This window comes from Nyctereutes procyonoides, unplaced genomic scaffold (genome assembly GCF_905146905.1).
Source record: "Nyctereutes procyonoides isolate TBG_1078 unplaced genomic scaffold, NYPRO_anot_genome, whole genome shotgun sequence".
In the NCBI taxonomy this organism is placed as follows: Eukaryota; Metazoa; Chordata; class Mammalia; order Carnivora; family Canidae; genus Nyctereutes; species Nyctereutes procyonoides.
In genome coordinates, this window is record NW_026575128.1 from 566,729 (window position 1) to 588,482 (window position 21,754).

A 21,754-nucleotide genomic window follows, 5' to 3' on the forward strand; every position below is an offset into this window, starting at 1 on the left:
TGAAGTAATAATTATATTTAACAATTATATTTAAAACTTCTTTTTTTTATATTTAAAACTTCTTACTTTAGTTCCTACTATGGCAAATTACAAAAAAATACAACCCATATAAACTGAAGCTCCTTAGAGTCCTCAATTTTTAAGGTACACACACATACACATGCAACCACATACATCATGCTATCACATATGACAATAATCCCTTGATACTATTTGATATGCAGCCTACATTCACACATATGCAAATGTATCAAATGTGTCTTTTACAGGTGGTTGTTCAAATCTGGTTCCAAGCAAGACACACATATTACAGTTTGTGGTTAAGTTTCTAAAGTGTCTTTATTCTATAAGGATCCTTCTGCCCCTCTTTTAAAAATTTTCTCTATACTCTTGATTATTGGTAAAACTTAGAAATTTGTCTGTACAATGTCTCACATTCTGGAATTGGCTGATTGCTTCCTAGTGGTGTCATTTAATTTTTTTTCTCTATCCCTCATATTTCCTGTGCAATGGAAAGCTAGAGGTTTGATTAGATTCAGGTTCCACTTCTAAGCTCTGTGACCTGGATGAGAGCCTAACCTTTCTGTGTTTCAGTTTCCTTACCGGTAAATGAGGATAAGAATGGTAACCACCTCATTGGTATGGTGTAAGAATTAAATAGTCAAAACATGTAAAATACTCCGGACAGTGCTTAACACCCAAGATGTGGTAGCTTTTATCAATATTTGAGAAAAGCCTCCAACTTCAAAGCCAGAGACCAAAATAATCAACAAAGACAATCTAGGAAGTGAAAGAAAATTACAAATGATGTCCTCAAAAATATGAAATAAGAGAAGATCCTGAATCCACAACACAAAGCAAGAGGTTACCAAAAAGAAAGTCAGGGAACCAAGAAAAACTCGTGGAAATCAAAATTTTAGAGCAGAACATAAACATTGAACAGAAGATGAGAGGATAAAGTTCAGGAAAATCTCTTATAAAGTAGAATAAGCAAAACCAAGAGATGCAAAATGAGTCAGAAAAGATTTTAAAAATAAGGGAACCTGGCACAGAGAAATTCTCCCCAAATTGAAGCCTACACATTTCCTGAGTGCCTAGCACAATGAATGAAAAAGACAAACCGTGGGGGGGTGCCTGGGTGGTTCAGTGAGTTAAGCATCTGCCTTCAGCTCAATTCATGATCCCAGGGTCCTGGGATCCAGTCCTGCATCGGGATCCCTGATCAGTGGAGCACCCACTTCTCCCTCTCCTACTCCCCCTGCATGTGCTCTTTCTCTCTCCTTCTCTCTCAAATAAATAAATAAAAATCTTAAAAAAAAAAAAAAAAAAAAAGAAAAAGACTTACCATAAAGACACATCATTATGAAGGTTCGGAGCACCAAGGGTGAAGGAAAAATATATACCCTAAAAAATTCCAGAAAACAAACTCACAAACAAAAATAACATAGGAAAGGATGGAAATCAGAATAAATCAGATTTCTCCGGAGTCTAGCCACATGAGAGGCTAAATGACAATGGATCAAGGCCTTTAAAATTCTGAAAGAATATGATTCCCAATTTGGAAATCTGTACCCTTCGAAACTGTCAGGTGTGAGAGTAAAATAAAGCCGTCTTTAGACAAGCAAGGTTTCAAAAATTTACCTCCCATGAACACCTTCTTGGGAGGTTAGTGGAGACTGTGCTCTTCTAAAGTGAGAGGATAAATCAGAAATGGGAGACCAGGGGATTTGGCACTGGAGAATAGAGATGGGAATCCCCAGAATGTGGTTAGGGGAAGTCCTAGAACAATAGTTGGACAATGAGGCCAAGATGAAAATTTGGAGAGAGGAGGATGGGCCCAAGGAAGGATGTCTCCAAGAAAGAAAAGAAAAAAAAAAGACCCAGAAAGATCACCAGATTCATGTGACCAGATCAAGAGATGTTTTCTGGTCCAGATGAAGAATTTGAGGTGAAAATCAATAATAGATGCATAATTAAGTTAATTTTTAAAAAGGCAATTTTTGACTCAAGGAGAGAAAGGTTGTTCAATAAAGTGAAAGTAATCTTAGTCCGATATATAGCTCAACTGTAAAAATATTCCATAGTTATATTAATGTAAACTCTGGCTCAGCCAACTAGGGAATTGTGCATACTGGCCAAGTCTGTTGATGGTAGAAAGAAAGAAAGAAAGAAAGAAAGAAAGAAAGAAAGAAAGAAAGAAAGAAAGAAAGAAAGAAAGAAAGAAAGAAAAGAAAGAAAAGAAAAGGAAAGAAAGAAAGAAAAGGAAAGAAAAGAAAAGAAAGAAAAGAAAAGATCATAAACTCATAGAAGAACAAGAAGGATACTTTCCCTCCCTCCAGACTCCAGCCTCATTTTCCTTTTTTTTAAAGATTTTATTTATTTATTCATGATAGACACAGAGAGAGAGAGAGAGGCAGAGACACAGGCAGAGGGAGAAGCAGGCTCCATGCAGGGAGCCTGACATGGGACTCGATCCCGGGTCTTCAGGATCAGGCCCTGGGCAGGAGGCAGTACTAAACCGCTGAGCCACCCAGGCTGCCCCAGCCTCACTTTCCTGATGAAGAATCCCAAACCAGTGTCTCCACGCCTGTACCAGTCTAGAGCTAGACAACTCTTCCTGCCACCTCTAAGTGTAAACTAACTGTCTCTTACATGCACGCATGCACCCACACCCCTCTAACTCCTCCTCAGCCTTTCCCAAGCCAACTCAGCATACCATCACTTTTATCGGTGCGTCCACTGTTTTTCCAGTATTTTGCTTTGGCTTTTCCACTCCTTCATCCCCTATATCCAGTCTGTTTTAGTCGGCTTTCTAAAGCTTTCCAAAGATCTCTGCCCATTTCCAGCTGTAATATAATCCAGTCTAGTCTGGCCACTTTTATTATTAATAATAATCCAATCAACATTTATATAGAATTTTAAAATAACATTTGCTGGACTTTCTTCTGATTAAAAGAGAGTATACCCTTGTACCCTGTTAGTAGGAATGCAAGCTGGTGCGGCCACTCTGGAAAACAGTATGGAGGCTCCTCAAAAAGTTGAAAATAGAGCTACCCTAAGACTCAGCAATTGCACTACTAGGTATTTACCCCTAAACATACAAATGCAGTGATCTGAAGGGGCACCTGCACCCCAATGTTTATGACAGCAATGTCCGCAATAGTCAGACTGTGGAAAAGAGCCCAGATGTCCATTGACAGATGAATGGATTTAGAAGATGTGTGTGTGTGTGTGTGTGTATACACACACGTACAATGGACTACTACTTAGCCATCAAAAAAATGAAATCTTGCCATTTGCAATGAAGTGGATGGAACTACAAAATATTTTGCTAAGCGAAATAAATCAATCAGAGAAAGACAATTATTATATGATCTCACTCATATGTGGAATTTAAGAAACAAAACAGAGGATCATAGGGGAAGAGAGAAAAAAGTAAAACAAGATGAAATCAGAGAGGGAGAAAACCATGAGACCCTTAATCATAGGAAACAAACTGAAGGTCACTGGAGGGAAGGGGGCTAGAGGGATGGGGTGACCGGGTGATGGATATTAAGGAGGGCAGGTGATGGAATGAGCACTGGGTGTTATATAAGACTGATGAATCACTGACCTCTGCCTCTGAAACCAGTAATACATTATATGTCAATTAACTGAATTTAAATAAAGTATAATTCTTGTTTAAGTGTTGATTGTAGAAATTTGCAAAACACAGAAAAGCACAAAGAAGAAAGAAAATCCCCTCTATTCTTGGGACACCTGCATGGCTCAGTCAGTAAGACATCAGACTCTTGAGTTTGGCTCAGGTCATGATCTCAGGGTCGTGAGATCTGAGCCCTGCTTTGGACTCCACCCTGGGTGTGGAGCTGCTTAAGATTCTCTTTCTCCTTTTCCCTCTGTGCCTGCCCCTGCTTGTGTGCGCACTCTCTCTCTCTCTCTTAAAAAAAAAAAAAAACCCTCTATTCTTAAAACAATCTGGATTTACATTTTGGTGTGTTTTCATACATTGTCTTCTCCATATGTATAGAATAATCTTTTTGAAACAATGAAACACATACTGTGATTATGTTGTTGTTCCCCCTTGTAACTTTTTCATTTAATAAAAATGTTTTATTATATCAAAAAATATCATTCTACGTCATTTTAATGGCTGCATAGAATCCCATGCCAGTTATCCTACCGTTTATTTAATCAACCCCGTTACAATGATTTTTATTGTTTGCATTTTGTTGCTTTTAAGAATAGTTCTATCTCCGGCATCCCTGGGTGGCTCAGTGGTTTAGCACCTGCCTTCTGCACAGGGCGTGATCCTGGAATCCCGGGATGGAGTCCCACATCGGGCTCCCTGCATGGAGCCTGCTTCTCCCTCTGCGTCTCTGTCTCTCTCTGTCTCTCATGAATAAATGAATAAAATCTTAAAAAAAAAAGAAGAATAGTGCTATCTCTGATTATTTAGTTAGGATAACTTAGAACTGGAATTGCTGTGTCAAAGGTTGTGGGGTTTTTTTATTATTGTGGTTAAAAAAATCATATAAAATTTCCCACCTTATTTACAGTATAGTAGTATTAAATATACGCATATTCTTATGCAAAAAGACTTTTAGGACTTTTCATCTTACAAAACGGAAACTCTATACCCATTGAACAACTTCCTGCTTAGCATCCATCAATAGTTTCAATTATTGCCTAATTCTAAGAGGGACAGAAGCAGAAGATCTGGGCAGCCTTGGTGGCTCAGCGGTTTAGCGCCGCCTTCAGCCCAGGGCGTGACCCTGGAGACCGGAATCGAGTCCCATGTCAGGCTCCCAGTGCATGGAGCCTGCTTCTCCCTCTGCCTGTGTCTCTGCCTCTTTCTCTCTCTGTCTCTCTCTCTCATGAATAAATAAATAAGAATCTTAAAAAAAAAAAGAATAATGATAAGAAGAAGCAGCAGCAGAAGATCTGGACATGTCTCCCTCTGGATAGGCCCGTGTCCTGTCCTGAATCCTGGCTCAAGTGCTTGCTGGGGTCCCTACTAGGACATGTGACTTAACTTCTCCGTGCCTCTGTTCCCTTACCTGTAAAATGGGGATAGTAATATGTTATTACACGTGTACATTATTGTACATAGTCATCAACAGGAATAAAGGAGTTCATAAATATGAAGCTCTAAGAACTGTGTGTGGAATATCATAAACCCCGATGAGAGGCAGCTGTTATTATTATTATTATTATGACTGAACGAGATTTCTGTTGTCAAACCGTTTACCTACCATTTTCTTCAATCCTAAATTTATTTATTTATTTATTTATTTATTTATTTATGATAGTCACACACACACAGAGAGAGAGGCAGAGACACAGGCAGAGGGAGAAGCAGGCTCCATGCACCAGGAGCCCGACGTGGGATTCGATCCCGGGTCTCCAGGATCGCGCCCTGGGCCAAAGGCAGGCGCCAAACCGCTGCGCCACCCAGGGATCCCCTTTTTTTTAAATTTTTTTTTTATTTATTTATGATAGTCACATAGAATGAGAGAGAGAGAGGCATTGACACAGGCAGAGGGAGACGCGCATTTTCTTCAATCCTAAATCTAACAAATGAAAGACGACCGCCCGCTATTTTAATGCGTAACATTATTTCACGTCACTGTGAAATTGTAATCGTAAAACCACCGCGATTGTAAGACCGCGCCTCAGCGGAGAGCTTGAACGTTTCCCCACTTCGGAGGGTTGTTTCCAACCAGCTCCTGGGTCAAGGAGGCGACGAACACCACCCCCGCTTTTCGGGTTAAGGAACGGAGAGGCCACTGTCTGCGCACGCGCGGCCACGCCCAGGAGGGGCGGGGCCTCACGCGCCGGCCCCGCCCCCGGCGGCCGCCCCAGCCCCGCCCAGTCCGCGGCGCGGCGGGCTCGCGACGCCAGGCCGGGAGGTAGGGGAAGGCCGGGCTGTCCCACGTGGACGCGGCGGAGTCCCGGAGTCCCGGGGCGGGGCGGGCCGGCGCCCCCTCTGGCCGCCGCCCGCCGCCCGCCGCCATCTTGCACCTGGAGGGGGCAGCGGCGGGCGGGGGAGCGTCCCCCGGGGCCGGGCTTGGGCCCGGGGCGGAGGGCGGGCCCGGGCGGGCGCCGTCGGTGAGGAGGCCGGGGTGGGCGCGAGGCCCGGGCCGGGCCTGTCCTCACAGGGCAGCGCGGCGCTGAGGGGACGTGCCGCAGGCCCTCTCGCCCCGGAACGGGCTGCGGTCCCGTGTTGCAGACACGGACCGAAGGCTCAGAGTGGAGACTGGATCGTGGTGGTTGATTGTCTCCGTATTTACCGTCAGGAGAAAGGGACGCCGGGCGGCGGGGGGCTCAGCGGCTGAGGGCCTGCCCTGCGCCCGGGGCGTGACCCCGGGTCCAGGGATCCAGTCCCCTCAGGGAGCCTGCCGCTCCCCTGCCCGCGCCTCTGCCTCTCTCGCTGTGTCCCTCAGGAATAAATAAGTGGAACCTTTAAAAAATAATAATAATATCAGGAGAAAGCTTGCTGCACTGTCTTCCCTGTTTCTGTTGGTTTTATTCATTTCTTGCTCTTTTTTTTTTTTCCTTAGAAATTTAAAAATGCAGAAAAGTAGATACTGTGATATGTATGTTGTTCCCAGGGACACCCAGCAAGGTCATGGCGGTGGGAGTCAGCCCTGTCCGTCCTGTCCACCGAACCCTTTAGCACCGGGTCAGTCTGCCTCAGCTGTCAAAAAAGGGGGCCGGCCTGAGGGGCGTAGTTAAGGAAGTGACTGGAAGTCCTTTTTCTCCCCTTTCTTTCTTTTTGTAAGATTTAAATTTAATTTAATTTATTTATTCATGAGAGACATAGGCAGAGGGAGAAGCAGGCTCCATGCAGGGAGCCAGATGTGGGACTCGATCCCCGGACCCCGGGGTCACGCCCTGGGCAGCAGGCAGACACCCAACCGCAGAGTCACCCAGGCGTCCCTCCTTTCTTTCCTTGGTTAATCAGCCTCTTCTGCGCCATCCAGGTGAGAGCTAAGAAGTATTCGGAGGCCAAGTCATGGATCCACCAGCGCGTAAAGAAAAATCCAAAGTTAAAGAACCTGTCAGCAGAGTTGAGAAGGCCAAGCAGAAATCAGCCCAGCAGGAGCTGAAGCAGAGGCAAAGAGCAGAGGTGAGATTAAGGAGGAGGCAGGTGTACCTGGTGTACCTGTGGTCGGCTGGAGGTGGTGCTGGAGCAGAGACTAGTAGAGAGGAGAGCTGTGAGGGGAGCACGACCTGCCTCCAGGTGAAACAGCTGTTCTAGGAGGTCACTAAGGTCCAGGATGATGCCAGAACCCATCACCACATGACTCCTGTGCAGAGGTTTTTGTTTTTGTTTTTAAAGACTTTATTCATTTATTCATGAGAGAGAGAGAGGCAGAGACACAGGCAGAGGGAGAAGCAGGCTCCATGCAGGGAGCCTGATGTGGGACTGGATCCCAGGTCTCCAGGATCACACCCTGGGCTGAAGGCAGCGCTAACCGCTGAGCCACCCACGCTGCCCCAGTGTGCAGATCTTTTGTGGGAGAAAGAAAGGGAAAAGAGAAGGGACGTGGAAGGGAGGGGTCAGCAGGAGACAAGTGTTGGACACTCCTGAGCACAGATGTTTAGGCTTTGGCCTGGAGAGTAGCTGCTCATAAGTAGAAGTAGAGACCCAAGCTCTACACCCACCAAACGTATTTCTTTGTTCAATCGACACTTAGAATCACCTTGAAAATGAAAAACTAAACTGTTCACACTACCACATCCAGACATGTATTTTCTTTCTTTTTTTTAAAGATTGTATTTATTTATTCATGAGACAGAGGCAGAGACCCAGGCAGGGGGAGAAGCAGGCTCCCCATGGAGAGCCGGATGCGGGACCTGATCCCAGGACCCTGGGATCTGAGCTGAAGGGAGCCGCTCAACCACTGAGCCACCCGGGTGCCCCAGACATGTGTTTTTATTTTAGTTTGTAATATCAGAAGAAAGCTTGCTGCACAATCTTCCCTCTTTCTAGCCGTTTTTTTTTTTTTTTTTGAGAAATTTTAAAATACGGAAAAGCAAAATATTGTAACAAACACCTGGGTACTCAGCCTGCCAGATTGGTAGTGGCTAATATTTTGTCATAATTGCTTGGAGCTTTTTATTTTTATTTTTATTTTTTTTATTTTTAATTTTTATTTATGATAGTCACACACACACAGAGAGAGAGAGGCAGAGACACAGGCAGAGGGAGAAGCAGGCTCCATGCACTGGGAGCCCGACGTGGGATTCGATCCCGGGTCTCCAGGATCGTGCCCTGGGCCAAAGGCAGGCACTAAACCGCTGTGCCACCCAGGGATCCCTGCTTGGAGCTTTTTAGATAAAAAATATGTGTGAATTTAAAGTCCTCTTTGTTCATTTCCTGTCTTATACCCTTTTACCCTCTCTGGGCATCCACTATAATTTTTTTATGCTTTTATGCTCACATATATTAATAGATATCCTTGAGCAATATACAATGTTCTTTTGTGTTTTAAAATTTTACATTAATAAAATCTTGTGTTTTATTTTACATTTTGCTTACATTATGTTTTTTAGAACTATTCATGTTAATATAATTAGTTTATTCCTCATCATTGCTTACAGTAGTCTATTTTATTTTTATTTATTTATTTTTAAAGATTTTGTTTATTTGAGAGAGAAAGCATAAGTGGGAGGAGGGGCAGAGAAAGAGAAGAAGCAGGCTCAAGGCAGGGAGCCTGATGTGGGAATTGATCCCGGGATTCCAGGATCAGGCCCTGGGCCAAAGGCAGGCACTAAACGGCTGAGCCACCCAGGGATCCCTGATTCAGTATTTCCTTATAACACCTAGTGCTCATCACCCATCACACCCCATCCCCCTACCTACCCTCTGGTAACCATCAGTTTTTTCTCTGTAGTTAAGACTCTATTTCTTGGTTTTAGAAACAAAGCAAATGAGCATCGAGGAGAAAGAGCAATACATAGTCTATTTTATGAATACACTTCAGTATATATACCCATTCCTCCAGTGATGAAAATCTAAATTATTTGGGTTTTTTTTGCTGCTGAAAACATTGCTGTAGTGAAAAACTTAGATGTCTCCTTTGGGACCTGTGTTAGAATTTCTGTAGATCATATATAACTAGAAGTAGAATTACCGTGTGTATTTCAATTTTACTAGGCATTGCCAGATTGCTGTCAAAGAGATTGTACACGTGTGCACTCCCATCAGCAGTGTAAGAGAGTTCTCATTTCTCACTTCTTTTCCTACTTGATAGTGGCACACTTTAAATTTGTGTTGATTTGATTCATCTATTAAATACTGAGCTGCTACTATGTGCCCAACATTGTTGCAGGAGCCTGAGGGTCATGACTGGCCGAGGCAGAGAAGAATCCCTGCCTTGGTGAATGCCTTGGTGAACTCAATCCCTGCCTGGGTTCTGTGGGAGAGGCAGTCAATATACTAAGTAAATTGAATAACATGTTTGAAATGAATCTGTAAACTGAAGTCCACCTGTGGATTGAGACAGACCATCTGAGAGCTACGGATGTGCATTCTAACAAATTAGAATGCACGTCCTCCCCTTTCCTTCACCTCCCTGCCCCCACCTGGATGCAGGCCCCCAGATGATTTGACTGTGTTGTACTTTGGGGAACAGTTTGAGGACTGCTGTAAGAAACAGCCTGAGGAAACTGTCCTTTGTGCATGCTGTAGGGATAGATATTGACATTCTTCACATCCTTACTGACACCCTTTGGGTGAGGTTCCACAGGTTAGATTTCTTAGTCCAGCTCCAAATTCCAGCTCCTTAAGAGCTCCAGTTCTCCCCGTAGGGCCTTGGACAAGATGCTTCACCTCTCTGAACCTCAGTTCCTCGGTTCCCCCTTGAAAAATGAGAATGATGAGATCTATCTCACAAGATTGTTACAAGGAACAGAAATGTGTGTAAAGTACTTCACACAGTGCATGGCACAGAGAAAGCCCTCAGTGGACGGCAGCAGTTGTTAGGGACCACGTGCTTCCAAGCAGTTGGCCTGCTTTTACCGTGCAGACCCTGGGTGGAAGGACTGATTGCATTGATGGTGACATGCTGAAATGAAATATCAGAATTCAATAATGGGATATCAGAACATTGAAATGTAATATTGCCAGGCGCAGGGCCAGCCTGTACACGCATGACCATGCGTATGCTCACACCAGGGCTTACTATTGCTACTCCCATTCTGACCTTTGTTAAGTCCTGCCTGGCATAAGGAAGGGAGATGGAAAATATGTGACTTTGTGAAGTAGAAGATACTATTCTCACTTGAAAGTACAGAACCCCTAATTACTGAGGGGCAGGACTGCGAGCTCACCACATCTGACCTTGGCTCCTTTTCGCTTTGCCCTGCAAGGGCCTTGCTGTTTGCTTTATCTGTGCTGCCTGGAATGTAATCTCCTAAGATAGGAATGTGACAAGACCCTTGGGGGCAGGAAGAGACATAGTTTCCGTTCAATTCTACAAAGATGCCTCATTCCAGAAAGTTAGATTGAAGGAGCTATGTGACCAGTAAATGGGAACAGAGGGCACGTGTGGCCTGAAGCTGCATTTGAAACCGTTGGTGACCCTTTCCCTCTTAAAAGTCCTTCATTCCTTGGCTCGGACCTGCTGACCCATTTCAAGTCTCTTCTTTCTCTGCTTATTTTATTTTCCCTTCCACCAGCCTGCCTTTTGGATCTGGAGCTCTCTAAGAAGCTACTTAATATCCCTCTCTGTCCCCAGCTCAGTCATGCAGATTAACATGCTCATTAAAGCACAAATGGGTGAAGCACAGGTTTGAATGAATGTATGTATATTCATATATATATATATTCATATATATAGCATGTACAGCTTAAAGAAGATGAATGAAACAGGCACCCTGTGACTACCACCCAACTAAAGAATTAGAACATGAGCAGTAATTTGAAGCTCCTGGGGCCTCACTCTGGTCCCATCCCCAGCCCTTCCCACTAGCAGTGCCCTCGTTCCCTGATTTTATGCCGATCATGCTGTTGCTGTTCTGCACTATTTTAGTATTTCTCTGTGAACTCCCAAATAATGTTTTGTAGCCTAACAATGTACTGTCTAGTTGGCATGTTGCTGAATTTTATAAATGTTACATTCCGTAACTGACTCTCTTGGCTCAGCTTCTTTTCTTTTTTTAAACTATTTGCATCTATTCATTTCTTTGTTTTCATTGTGGTAAAATATACATAACATAAACGTTAGCCATTTTAGCCATCAATATTATGCTTTTTGAAAATCATTTGTTTGTTGTTTGTACTTGTTTTCATCACTGTGTGGAATTCTCCATTTCCTTAAAGATTATAGGATCTTGGGGCCTCTGGGTGGCTCAGTGGTTGAGCGTCTGCCTTTGGCTCAGGGCATGATCCCGGGGTCCTGGGATTGAGTCCCGCATCAGGCTCCCTACAGTGAGTCTGCATCTCCCTCTGCCTGTGTCTCTGCCTCTCTCTCTCTCTCTCTCTCTCTCAAGAATAAATAAAATATTTTTTAAAAAGTGGAGGGAAAGATCATAGGATCATTCAAAGTTTGTATTTAGTCAGCTTTGATCATGTTATGTTCCTGGGATTTATTTCATTTGGGTTTTCAAACTTACACAAAGTTCATAATATTTTGATTTAATTTCCATTACATCAGTAATTATGTTTTCTTTTTGATTCTAATAATGTTTATGACTGCCTATTTTTATCTTGATAATTCATGTCAGAGATTTACAGGATTTTCTCCAGTACTTTCAAAGAACCATCTTGTGGAGTTGATGATCCTCTCTTGCACATTTGGTTGCCTTTTCTGCTCTTTATTTTGTGTTTTCTATTTGTCTCACTTTCCAGTTTCTTTTTTTCCCCTCGTCTTTTCTTAAACGAATCAAATTATATCACCTGCACATAAACACACTCCTTCATTTTTCTCTTCTACACATTGAAAAGTTTTATGTTTCTGTTCTTTAGTGGACAAATTGATACCACAAGGATAAAGGTGAGGAATGAGGTAGATGCCTCACCTTTCACCTGAGAATGTCTCTTGCTGTTTTTCTGCCATCCCCACTCCCTGCCCTACGTCATATTCTTGCTGCCTCCTCCCTGGACTATTGTAATGATGCCTTATAAGTGGCCTATAATCTCTTCTTCCCCCACTTTCTCCCTCACATGGTCTCCAGTTATCTTTCCCAAAGCAGAGATATAATCAGATTGTTCCCCTGCACGCTAATCTCGCTGGCTCTTCAGAGTCTGGCCAAAGTCCAGAGGCCTTGGCAAGGCATTGAAGGCTCCAACATACTTGTCACTTTCTCAAGCTCCCCAAACTCTACTTTATAATATCCTTCATATTAGCATAGTTGAAGTTTCCAGAACTAATCCTGTACTTTTCCATTCTACCCCCGGCCATCACCTGTCATGTCCTTTCTCCAGTCTCTGCTTGTTCAAATCCTCCTGATCCCGTAAAAGCCAGATCAAGCACCTGCCTCACTGCATCTTCCCTGATTCTCCAAATGGAATTAGTACCTGCCTTTCTGTTCCGTTCTCACTGTGCCTGCATTACCGCTGCAGTCCTGGCATTTTCAAATGCCACAGCCTGTGGCATCTGAAGACAGGTGGAGCAGCTGCCTTCTCTGCTAACATATCTTTTTCTCCCAATCAGATCTATGCCCTCAACAGAGTCATGACAGAGCTGGAGCAACAGCAGTTCGATGAGTTCTGTAAACAGATGCAGCCTCCTGGAGAGTGAGCCACCCTATGCTCAAACTAGGTGGGACCCTGGAGGCTCTGTTTGTCATCTTGGTACCAGTTTTACTGAGATGATCCACTTGGAACCTTACAGATTTAGACAAGAAGACATTTGCATTATTCCTAAAACTGGATAAATCTGAACTTTCTGTATGTACCTTCTGCTTCATTGGTTCCTTCAGTCTGAATTGGCCCAATGCTTGCTGAAGAGACTTGTTTTGTTCTCCTAAGACAATAGATTCTTTTCTTTCCCCTTTTTTCTATTGTTTGAGAAAAATCAGTGTTTCTTGTGAAACTGTAGATCTTCTCCAAAAATGCAAATAAAATACTAATAAAACATTTGTCTGCTCATACTTTAGCTTGGGATGCCTGGCCACAGAAAGTGGAGTCAGAAAGAATGTAAGAGGTAAGACAAGTTGAGGGGAGAAGGAAGGAGTAGAAGGGAGGAGACAAGAAAATGTCTTTCCAGTTCTCGTTCTTCCTAGGGCTAAAGCTCAGCAAACCCAACGACTCCTAAGTGTTCAGCCACTTGGGTATAATAAATATGTGACGCTTTATTCCCAGCTGAGCCACTACTCAGGGCAGAGGCCTGCAGCTAGGATTCCTCTCACCTTGTGATGGACAGCTAGCAGCAGGCTTGGACCAGCAGGGAGACGTGCAGGTGCTTTTCGCTTTTCATTGTAGGAGCTACTTAATCAGGCCTAGAAGTGGGTTTGTGATGGAAATGTCCAGAACTGGTCCCTCAAGAACCATTCACCTATCCATCCATCTACCTGCCATCTTTCTATATCAAAAGTGTAAAGTTTCTACTTCAGACTCTTGTATCAGGAATGGTGGTTCATACTTCAGCTTTTACGATAATAGAGTTATTTTAATGCTGAGCAAAAGGAGAGCTTGTTCTTTCAGGGTATCTCATTTCCAGATATTACTGGGGAATAGGGAGAAGGATGTCCGAAAGCAGAATATGTTTTTTTTTTTTAAATGTTTATTTATTTATGATAGTCACACAGAGAGAGAGGCAGAGACACAGGCAGAGGGAGAAGCAGGCTCCATGCACTGGGAGCCCGACGCGAAAGCAGAATATGTATGGAAATGAGGTGGGCCACTCAGGACAGAGGATCTGGACACCACTACCTCCTTTTGTCTCCACCCTAGAAATGCCTGTATTTTCTCTACTGGTGTTGGGAATCTCAAGCAATCCTCATCTCCTCTTTGTCTCCCTGCTACCTCTGAAGTCACTGAGAATTCCATTCTTGCTGTGGCTGATTTTGGAAGTCTGGGGTTATTAATGGGATGTGAGAAACTTGCTACAACTGTGAAGAATGTGTTCTGGAGAGCCTAAGTTATAACTAAGGATAATCTCTACAAAGATTATCCCCATAAATGGTAATTAGGTTCTATAGTGTCCTACCAAATCTGGATTGAATGAGGATTGTTTGGTTTTGTTTTTTTGAGGAGTTGGGTTTGGGAGTGAACTATTATAAACCTATGAAATGCTGTAGTATACTACAAAGAGCACAGTTTTTGGACTCCAATGGCCTTGGGTCAAGTAGCAATTCTACATTAAGTTATTAGCCTCTGAGCCTCACTTTCCCCATCTATGTAGTGGAATATTTTTTTCCTATCAGGATCATTTGTTGAAGTAATAAATGAGATGATGCACATAATAGGTCTTCAGTAAATGTTCCTCCCCTTCCCAACCACCTTATTTCATGGGAAATGTTTCAAATTTCAAATAACCAAGTCATACATGAGCATCAGTTGGAAAGATTCTGATCCTTAGTTGAGGACTGCCTGTATTAACATGTCTCAGCCCTAAATCTCTTCCATCCTAGAGAAGTCCTCTAGGGTGGCAGTTTTTCAAACTGCTGGTGGTTGTAAAATCAGTTTAATAAATTATGATTGGTTTTTCTTTTTTTTTTAAGATTTTATTTATTTATTCATGAGAGACACACACACAGAGAGAGAGAGAGAGAGAGAGAGAGAGAGAGAGAGAGGCAGGCTCCACGCAGGAAGCCCGATGTGGGACTCGATCCCGGGTCACTAGGATCATGCCCGGGGCTGAAAGGCAGTGCTAACCTGCTGAGCCACTGGGGCTGCCCAGTTTTTCTTTTTAATGAAACAACAAATTAAAAAATATCACATGTGGTAAAAAAAAAAATTATTTCATGAAGCTTTTGTTTATATGTACTTACGAAAGCATGGGTTGTGGGAAAAAAAAAAAGTTCAAAATATGAGGGATGCCTGAACAAGACAGGACTGGGTCATCTTACTCACAGTTTAGGGGGACAGAAGTTTTATCTTCTGCCTCAGGGAAGGGCTCCAGAGGCCTTTATGTCTGTAACTGGAATAGCATTGAATGCTAAGGCTCTTGCAAGCAAAATCAGTGAAAATGAGGAGCACCTGCTTTCTGCTTCCCTACCTGGAACTCCCTACCCCTGATGTGATCTAGTCCCGGTTTCTCAGAGGTAAGAGATGTTTTTGGAGCTCTGCATCAAAAAATTCATGTTGAGAACAATGACATCAGGAAGTCAGGATGCCTGAATTTGACTCTTGGGTCCACCACTTAACTAACTGTATGAACGTTGGGCAACTTTAAATCTCCTTAAGTCACCTCCGGCTCGGGTCATGGTCCGAGGGTCCTGGGATTGAGTCCTGGGTTGGGCTCCCTGCATGGAGCCTGCTTCTCCCTCTGCTTGTGTCTCTGCCTCTCTGTGTCTTTCATGAATAAATAAATAAATAACATCTTAAAAAAAAAATCTCCCTAAGTCAGTGAGTCTCAGACATTTTAGACTTCTTGATACTCTAAAACTGGAGGACCCCAAAGAGCTTTTGTTTTTGTTATTTATGCTAACCTGTAGTAGATTTTTATTATTTTAAATAAATAAATATTTTCAAACATTTTTTGTGAAAAATTAAAAAAATAAATTTAAATTCAATTAGTTAACATATAATCTATTATTGATTTCAGAGGTAGAGGTCAATGATTCATCATACTTACATAACACACGGTGGTTATTACATCACATGCCCTCATTAATGTCTGTCACCCAATTACCCCATCTCCCCACCCCCCTCAGTGACCTTCAGCTTGTTTCCTATGATTAAGAGTCTCTTATGGTTTGTCTCCTTCTCTGATTTTGTCTTGTTTTATTTTTCCCTCCTTTCCTATGGTCCTCTGTTTTGTTTCCTAAATTCCACATGAGTGAGATCATATAATTGTCTTTCTGTGATTGACTTATTTCATTTAGCATAATACCCTCTAGTTCCATCTGTGTCATCGCAAATGGCAAGATTGCATTTTTTTTAAGATTGCATTTTTGATGGCTGAATAGTATTCCATTGTGTATGTATATCACATCTTCTATCCATTCATCTGTCAATGGACATCTGGGATCTTTCCATAGTTTGGTTACTATGGACATTGCTGCTATAAAACATTGGGGTGCAGATGCCCCTTCAGATCACTGCATTTGTATCTCTGGCGTAAATACCCAGTAGTGCAATTGCTGGGTCATAGGGTGGCTCTATTTTCAACTTTTTGAGGAACCTCCATACTGTTTCCCAGAGTGGCTGCATCAACTTGCACTCCCACCAACAATGTAAGAGAGTTCCCCTTTCTCTACATCCTCACCAACATCTGTCATTTCCTGACTTGTTAATTTTAGCCATTCTGACTGGTGTAAGGTGGTATCTCATCATTGTTTTAATTTGTATTTCCCCGATGCCAAGTGATGTTGAACATTTTTTCATGTGTCTGTTGGCCATTTGGATGTTTTCTTTGAAGAAATATCTGTTCATGTCTTCTGCCCATTTCTTGGTTCGGTTATTTATTTTTTTTTTTAGTGTTGAGTTTGATAAGTTCTTTATGGATTTTGGATACTAGCCCTTTATCTGATGTGTCATTTGTAAATATTTTCTCCCATTCTGTCAGGTGTTTTTTGGTTTTGTCAACTATTTCCTTTGCTGTGCAAAACCTTTTTATCTTGTTAAAGTATTTTCTGAATTAATTCAGTTTTGCTTTTGTTTCTTTTGCCTTTGGAGGTGTGTCTAGCAGGAAATTGCTGCTACTGAGATCACAGAGGTTGCTGCCTCTGTCCTCCTCTAGGATTTTGATTGATTCCTGTCTTACATCAGGTCTTTAATCCATTTTGAGTTTACCTTTGTGTATGGTGTAAGAAAATGGTCCAGTTTTATTCTTCTGCATGTGACTGACCAGTTTTCCCAACACCATTTGTTGAAGAGACTTTTTACCATCAGATATTCTTTCCTGCTTTGTCAAAGATGAGTTGACTATAGAGTTGAGGGTCCATTTCTGGGTTCTCTATTCTGTTCCATTGATCTGTGTGTCTGTTTTTGTGCCAGTACCATAATGTCGTGATGATTACAGCTTTGTTTTTTTTTTTAATAATTTTTATTTTATTTAATTTATGATAGTCACACAGAGAGAGAGAGAGAGAGGCAGAGACAGGCAGAGGGAGAAGCAGGCTCCATGCACCGGCAGCCCGACGTGGGATTCGATCCCACGTCTCCAGGATCGCGCCCTGAGCCAAAGGCAGGCGCCAAACCGCTGCGCCACCCAGGGATCCCTGATTACAGTTTTGTAATACAGCTTGAAGTCTGGAATTGTGATGCCTCCAGCTTTTTCTTTTTCAACATTCTGTTGGCTATGTGGGTTCTTCTCTGGTTCCATACAAATTTTGGGATTATTTATTCCAGCTCTGTGAAAAAAGTTGATGGTATTTTGATAGGGATTGCATGGAATGTATAGATTGCTCTAGGTAGCATAGACCTTTTTAACAATATTTGTTCTTCCAATCCATGAGCTGGACAGTTTTTTTTAAATAAATTAATTTTTATTGGTGTTCAATTTACCAACATACAGAATAACACCCAGTGCTCATCCCGTCAAGTGTCCCCCTCAGTGCCCGTCACCCATTCACCCCCACCCCCCGCCCTCCTCCCCCTCCACCACCCCTAGTTTGTTTCCCAGAGTTAGGAGTCTTTATGTTCTGTGTCCCTTTCTGATATTTCCCACACATTTCTTCTCCCTTCCCTTATATTCCCTTTCACTATTATTCATATTCCCCAAATGAATGAGAACATACACTGTTTGTCTTTCTCCGATTGACTTACTTCACTCAGCATAATACCCTCCAGTTCCATCCACGTTGAAGCAAATGGTGGGTATTTGTCATTTCTAATGCTGAGTAATATTCCATTGTATACATAAACCACATCTTCTTTATCCATTCATCTTTCGATGGACACTGAGGCTCCTTCCACAGTTTGGCTATTGTGGACATGGCTGCTAGAAACATCGGGGTGCAGGTGTCCCGGCGTTTCATTGCATCTGAATCTTTGGGGTAAATCCCTAACAGTGCAATTGCTGGGTCGTAGGGCAGGTCTATTTTTAACTCTTTGAGGAACCTCCACACAGTTTCCAGAGTGGCTGCACCAGTTCACATTCCCACCAACAGTGGAAGAGTGTTCCCTTTTCTCCGGATCCTCTCCAACATTTGTTGTTTCCTGCCTTGTTAATTTTCCCCATTCTCACTGGTGTGAGGTGGTATCTCATTGTGGTTTTGATTTGTATTTCCCTGATGGCAAGTGATGCAGAGCATTTTCTCATGTGCATGTTGGCCATGTCTATGTCTTCCTCTGTGAGATTTCTCTGCATGTCCTTTGCCCATTTCATGATTGCATTGTTTGTTTCTTTGCTGTTGAGTTTAATAAGTTCTTTATAGATTTTGGAAACTAGCCCTTTATCTGATATGTTATTTGCAAATATCTTTTTTTAAAAAAAATTTTTTTTAATTTTTATTTATTTATGATAGTCACACAGAGAGAGAAAGAGAGGCAGAGACACAGGCAGAGGGAGAAGCAGGCTCCATGCACCGGGAGCCCGACGTGGGATTCGATCCCGGGTCTCCAGGATCGCGCCCTGGGCCAAAGGCAGGCGCTAAACCGCTGAGCCACCCAGGGATCCCTGTTATTTGCAAATATCTTCTCCCATTCTGTAGGTTGTCTTTTAGTTCTGTTGACTGTATCCTTTGCTGTGCAAAAGCTTCTTATCTTGATGAAGTCCCAATAGTTCATTTTTGCTTTTGTTTCTTTTGCTTTCATGGTTGTACCTTGCAAGAAGTTACTGTGGCCAAGTTCAAAAAGGGTGTTGCCTGTGTCCTCCTCTAGGATTTTGATGGAATCTTGTCTCACATTTAGATCTTTCATCCATTTTGAGTTTATCTTTGTGTATGGTGCAAGAGAGTGGTCTAGTTTCATTCTTCTGCATGTGGATGTCCAATTTTCCCAGCGCCATTTATTGAAGAGACTGTCTTTCTTCCAGTGGATCGTCTTTCCTCCTTTATCGAATATTAGTTGACCATAAAGTTCAGGGTCCACTTCTGGGTTCTCTATTCTGTTCCATTGATCTATGTGTCTGTTTTTGTGCCAGGACCACACTGTCTTGATGACCACAGCTTTGTAGTACAACCTGAAATCTGGCATTGTGATGCCCCCAGCTATGGTTTTCTTTTTTAAAATTCCCCTGGATATTCGGGGTCTTTTCTGATTCCACACAAATCTTAAAATAATTTGTTCTAAGTCTCTGAAGAAAGTCCATGGTATTTTGATAGGGATTGCATTAAACGTGTAAATTGCCCTGGGTAACATTGACATTTTCACAATATTAATTCTGCCAATCCATGAGCATGGAATATTTTTCCATCTCTTTGTGTCTTCCTCAATTTCTTTCAGAAGTGTTCTATAGTTTTTAGGGTATAGATCCTTTACCTCTTTGGTTAGGTTTATTCCTAGGTATCTTATGCTTTTGGGTGCAATTGTAAATGGGATTGACTCCTTAATTTCTCTTTCTTCAGTCTCATTGTTAGTGTATAGGAATGCCATTGATTTCTGGGCATTGATTTTGTATCCTGCCACGCTACCAAAATGCTGTATGAGTTCTAGCAATCTTGGGGTGGAGGCTTTTGGGTTTTCTATGTAGAGTATCATGTCATCGGCGAAGAGGGAGAGTTTGACTTCTTCTTTGCCAATTTGAATGCCTCTAATGTCTTTTTGTTGTCTGATTGCTGAGGCTAGGACTTCCAATACTATGTTGAATAGCAGTGGTGAGAGTGGACATCCCTGTCTTGTTCCTGATCTTAGGGGAGAGGCTCCCAGTGCTTCCCCATTGAGAATGATATTTGCTGTGGGCTTTTCGTAGATGGCTTTTAAGATGTCGAGGAATGTTCCCTCTATCCCTACACTCTGAAGAGTTTTGATCAGGAATGGATGCTGTATTTTGTCAAATGCTTTCTCTGCATCTAATGAGAGGATCATATGGTTCTTGGTTTTTCTCTTGCTGATATGATGAATCACATTGGTTGTTTTACGAGTGTTGAACCAGCCTTGTGTCCCGGGGATAAATCCTACTTGGTCATGGTGAATAATTTTCTTACTGTACTGTTGGATCCTATTGGCTAGTATCTTGTTGAGAATTTTTGCCTCCATGTTCATCAGGGATATTGGTCTGTAATTCTCCTTTTTGGTGGGGTCTTTGTCTGGTTTTGGAATTAAGGTGATGCTGGCCTCATAGAATAAATTTGGAAGTACTCCATCTCTTTCTATCTTTCCAAACAGCTTTAGTAGAATAGGTATGATTTCTTCTTTAAACGTTTGATAGAATTCCCCTGGGAAGCCATCTGGCCCTGGACTCTTGTGTCTTGGGAGGTTTTTGATGACTTCTTCAATTTCCTCCCTGGTTATTGGCCTGTTCAGGTTTTCTATTTCTTCCTGTTCCAGCTTTGGTAGTTTGTGGCTTTCCAGGAATGCGTCCATTTCTTCTAGATTGCCTAATTTATTGGCGTAGAGCTGTTCATAATATGTTTTTAAAATCGTTTGTATTTCCTTGGTGTTGGTAGTGATCTCTCCTTTCTCATTCATGATTTTATTAATTTGAGTCTTCTCTCTCTTCTTTTTAATAAGGCTGGCTAATGGTTTATCTATCCTATTAATTCTTTCAAAGAACCAACTCCTGGTTCTGTTGATCTGTTCCACAGTTCTTCTGGCCTCAATTTCGTTGAGTTCTCGAATTTTAATTAACTATCTTCTTCTGCTGGGGGTCGGGTCGATTTGCTATTTTTACTCTAGCTCCTTTATGTGTAAGGTTAGCTTTTGTATTTGAGTTCTTTCCAGTTTTTGAATGGATGCTTGTATTGCGATGTATTTCCCCCTCAGGACTGCTTTTGCTGCATCCCAAAGATTTTGAGTGGTTGTATCTTCATTCTCATTAGTTTCCATGAATCTTTTTAATTCTTCCTTAATTTCCTGGTTGACCCTTTTATCTTTTAGCAGGATGGTCCTTAACCTCCACGTGTTTGAGGTCCTTCCAAACTTCTTCTTGTGATTGAGTTCTAATTTCAAGGCGTTATGGTCTGAGAATATGCAGGGGATGATTCTAATCTTTTGCTATCAGTTCAGACCCGATTTGTGACCCAGTATGTGGTCTATTCTGGAGAAAGTTCCATGTGCACTTGAGAAGAATGTGTATTCAGTTGAGTTTGGATGTAAAGTTCTGTAGATATCTGTGAAATCTATCTGGTCCAGTGTATCATTTGAAGCTCTCGTTTCTTTGGAGATGTTGTGCTTAGAAGACCTATCGAGGGTAGAAAGAGCTAGATTGAAGTCACCAAGTATAAGTGTATTATTATCTAAATATTTCTTCACTTTGGTTAATAATTCATTTAAGTATTTGGCAGCTCCCACATTCGGGGCATATATATTGAGGATTGTTAAGTCCTCTTGCTGGATAGATCCTTTAAGTATGATATAGTGTCCCTCTTCGTCTCTCACAACAGTCTTCGGGGTGAATTTTAGTTTATCTGATATAAGGATGGCTACCCCTGCTTTCTTTTGAGAACCATTTGAATGGTAAATGGTTCTCCAACCTTTTATTTTCAGGTTGTAGGTGTCCTTCTGTCTAAAATGAGTCTCTTGTAGACAGCAAAT

General features: G+C 42.2%; 1 protein-coding gene across 2 annotated transcripts; it reads left to right on the forward strand.

Moving 5' to 3' along the window:
* The first annotated feature begins 5,857 nt into the window (after positions 1 to 5,857).
* SVBP (small vasohibin binding protein) lies at positions 5,858 to 13,087 on the forward strand. 2 transcript variants are annotated; one of them, XM_055342184.1, is made up of 3 exons: positions 5,858 to 5,909; positions 6,984 to 7,129; positions 12,663 to 13,087. In XM_055342184.1, the coding sequence occupies exons 2-3, from the start codon at positions 7,016 to 7,018 to the stop codon at positions 12,747 to 12,749; spliced, it is 201 nt and encodes a 66-aa protein (XP_055198159.1). In that variant the 5' UTR covers positions 5,858 to 5,909; positions 6,984 to 7,015; the 3' UTR covers positions 12,750 to 13,087. The 2 variants fall into 2 exon arrangements, with proteins under 2 accessions (XP_055198159.1, XP_055198158.1); XM_055342183.1 differs by lacking the exon at positions 5,858 to 5,909 and adding an exon at positions 6,028 to 6,682.
* Positions 13,088 to 21,754: the final 8,667 nt, after the last annotated feature.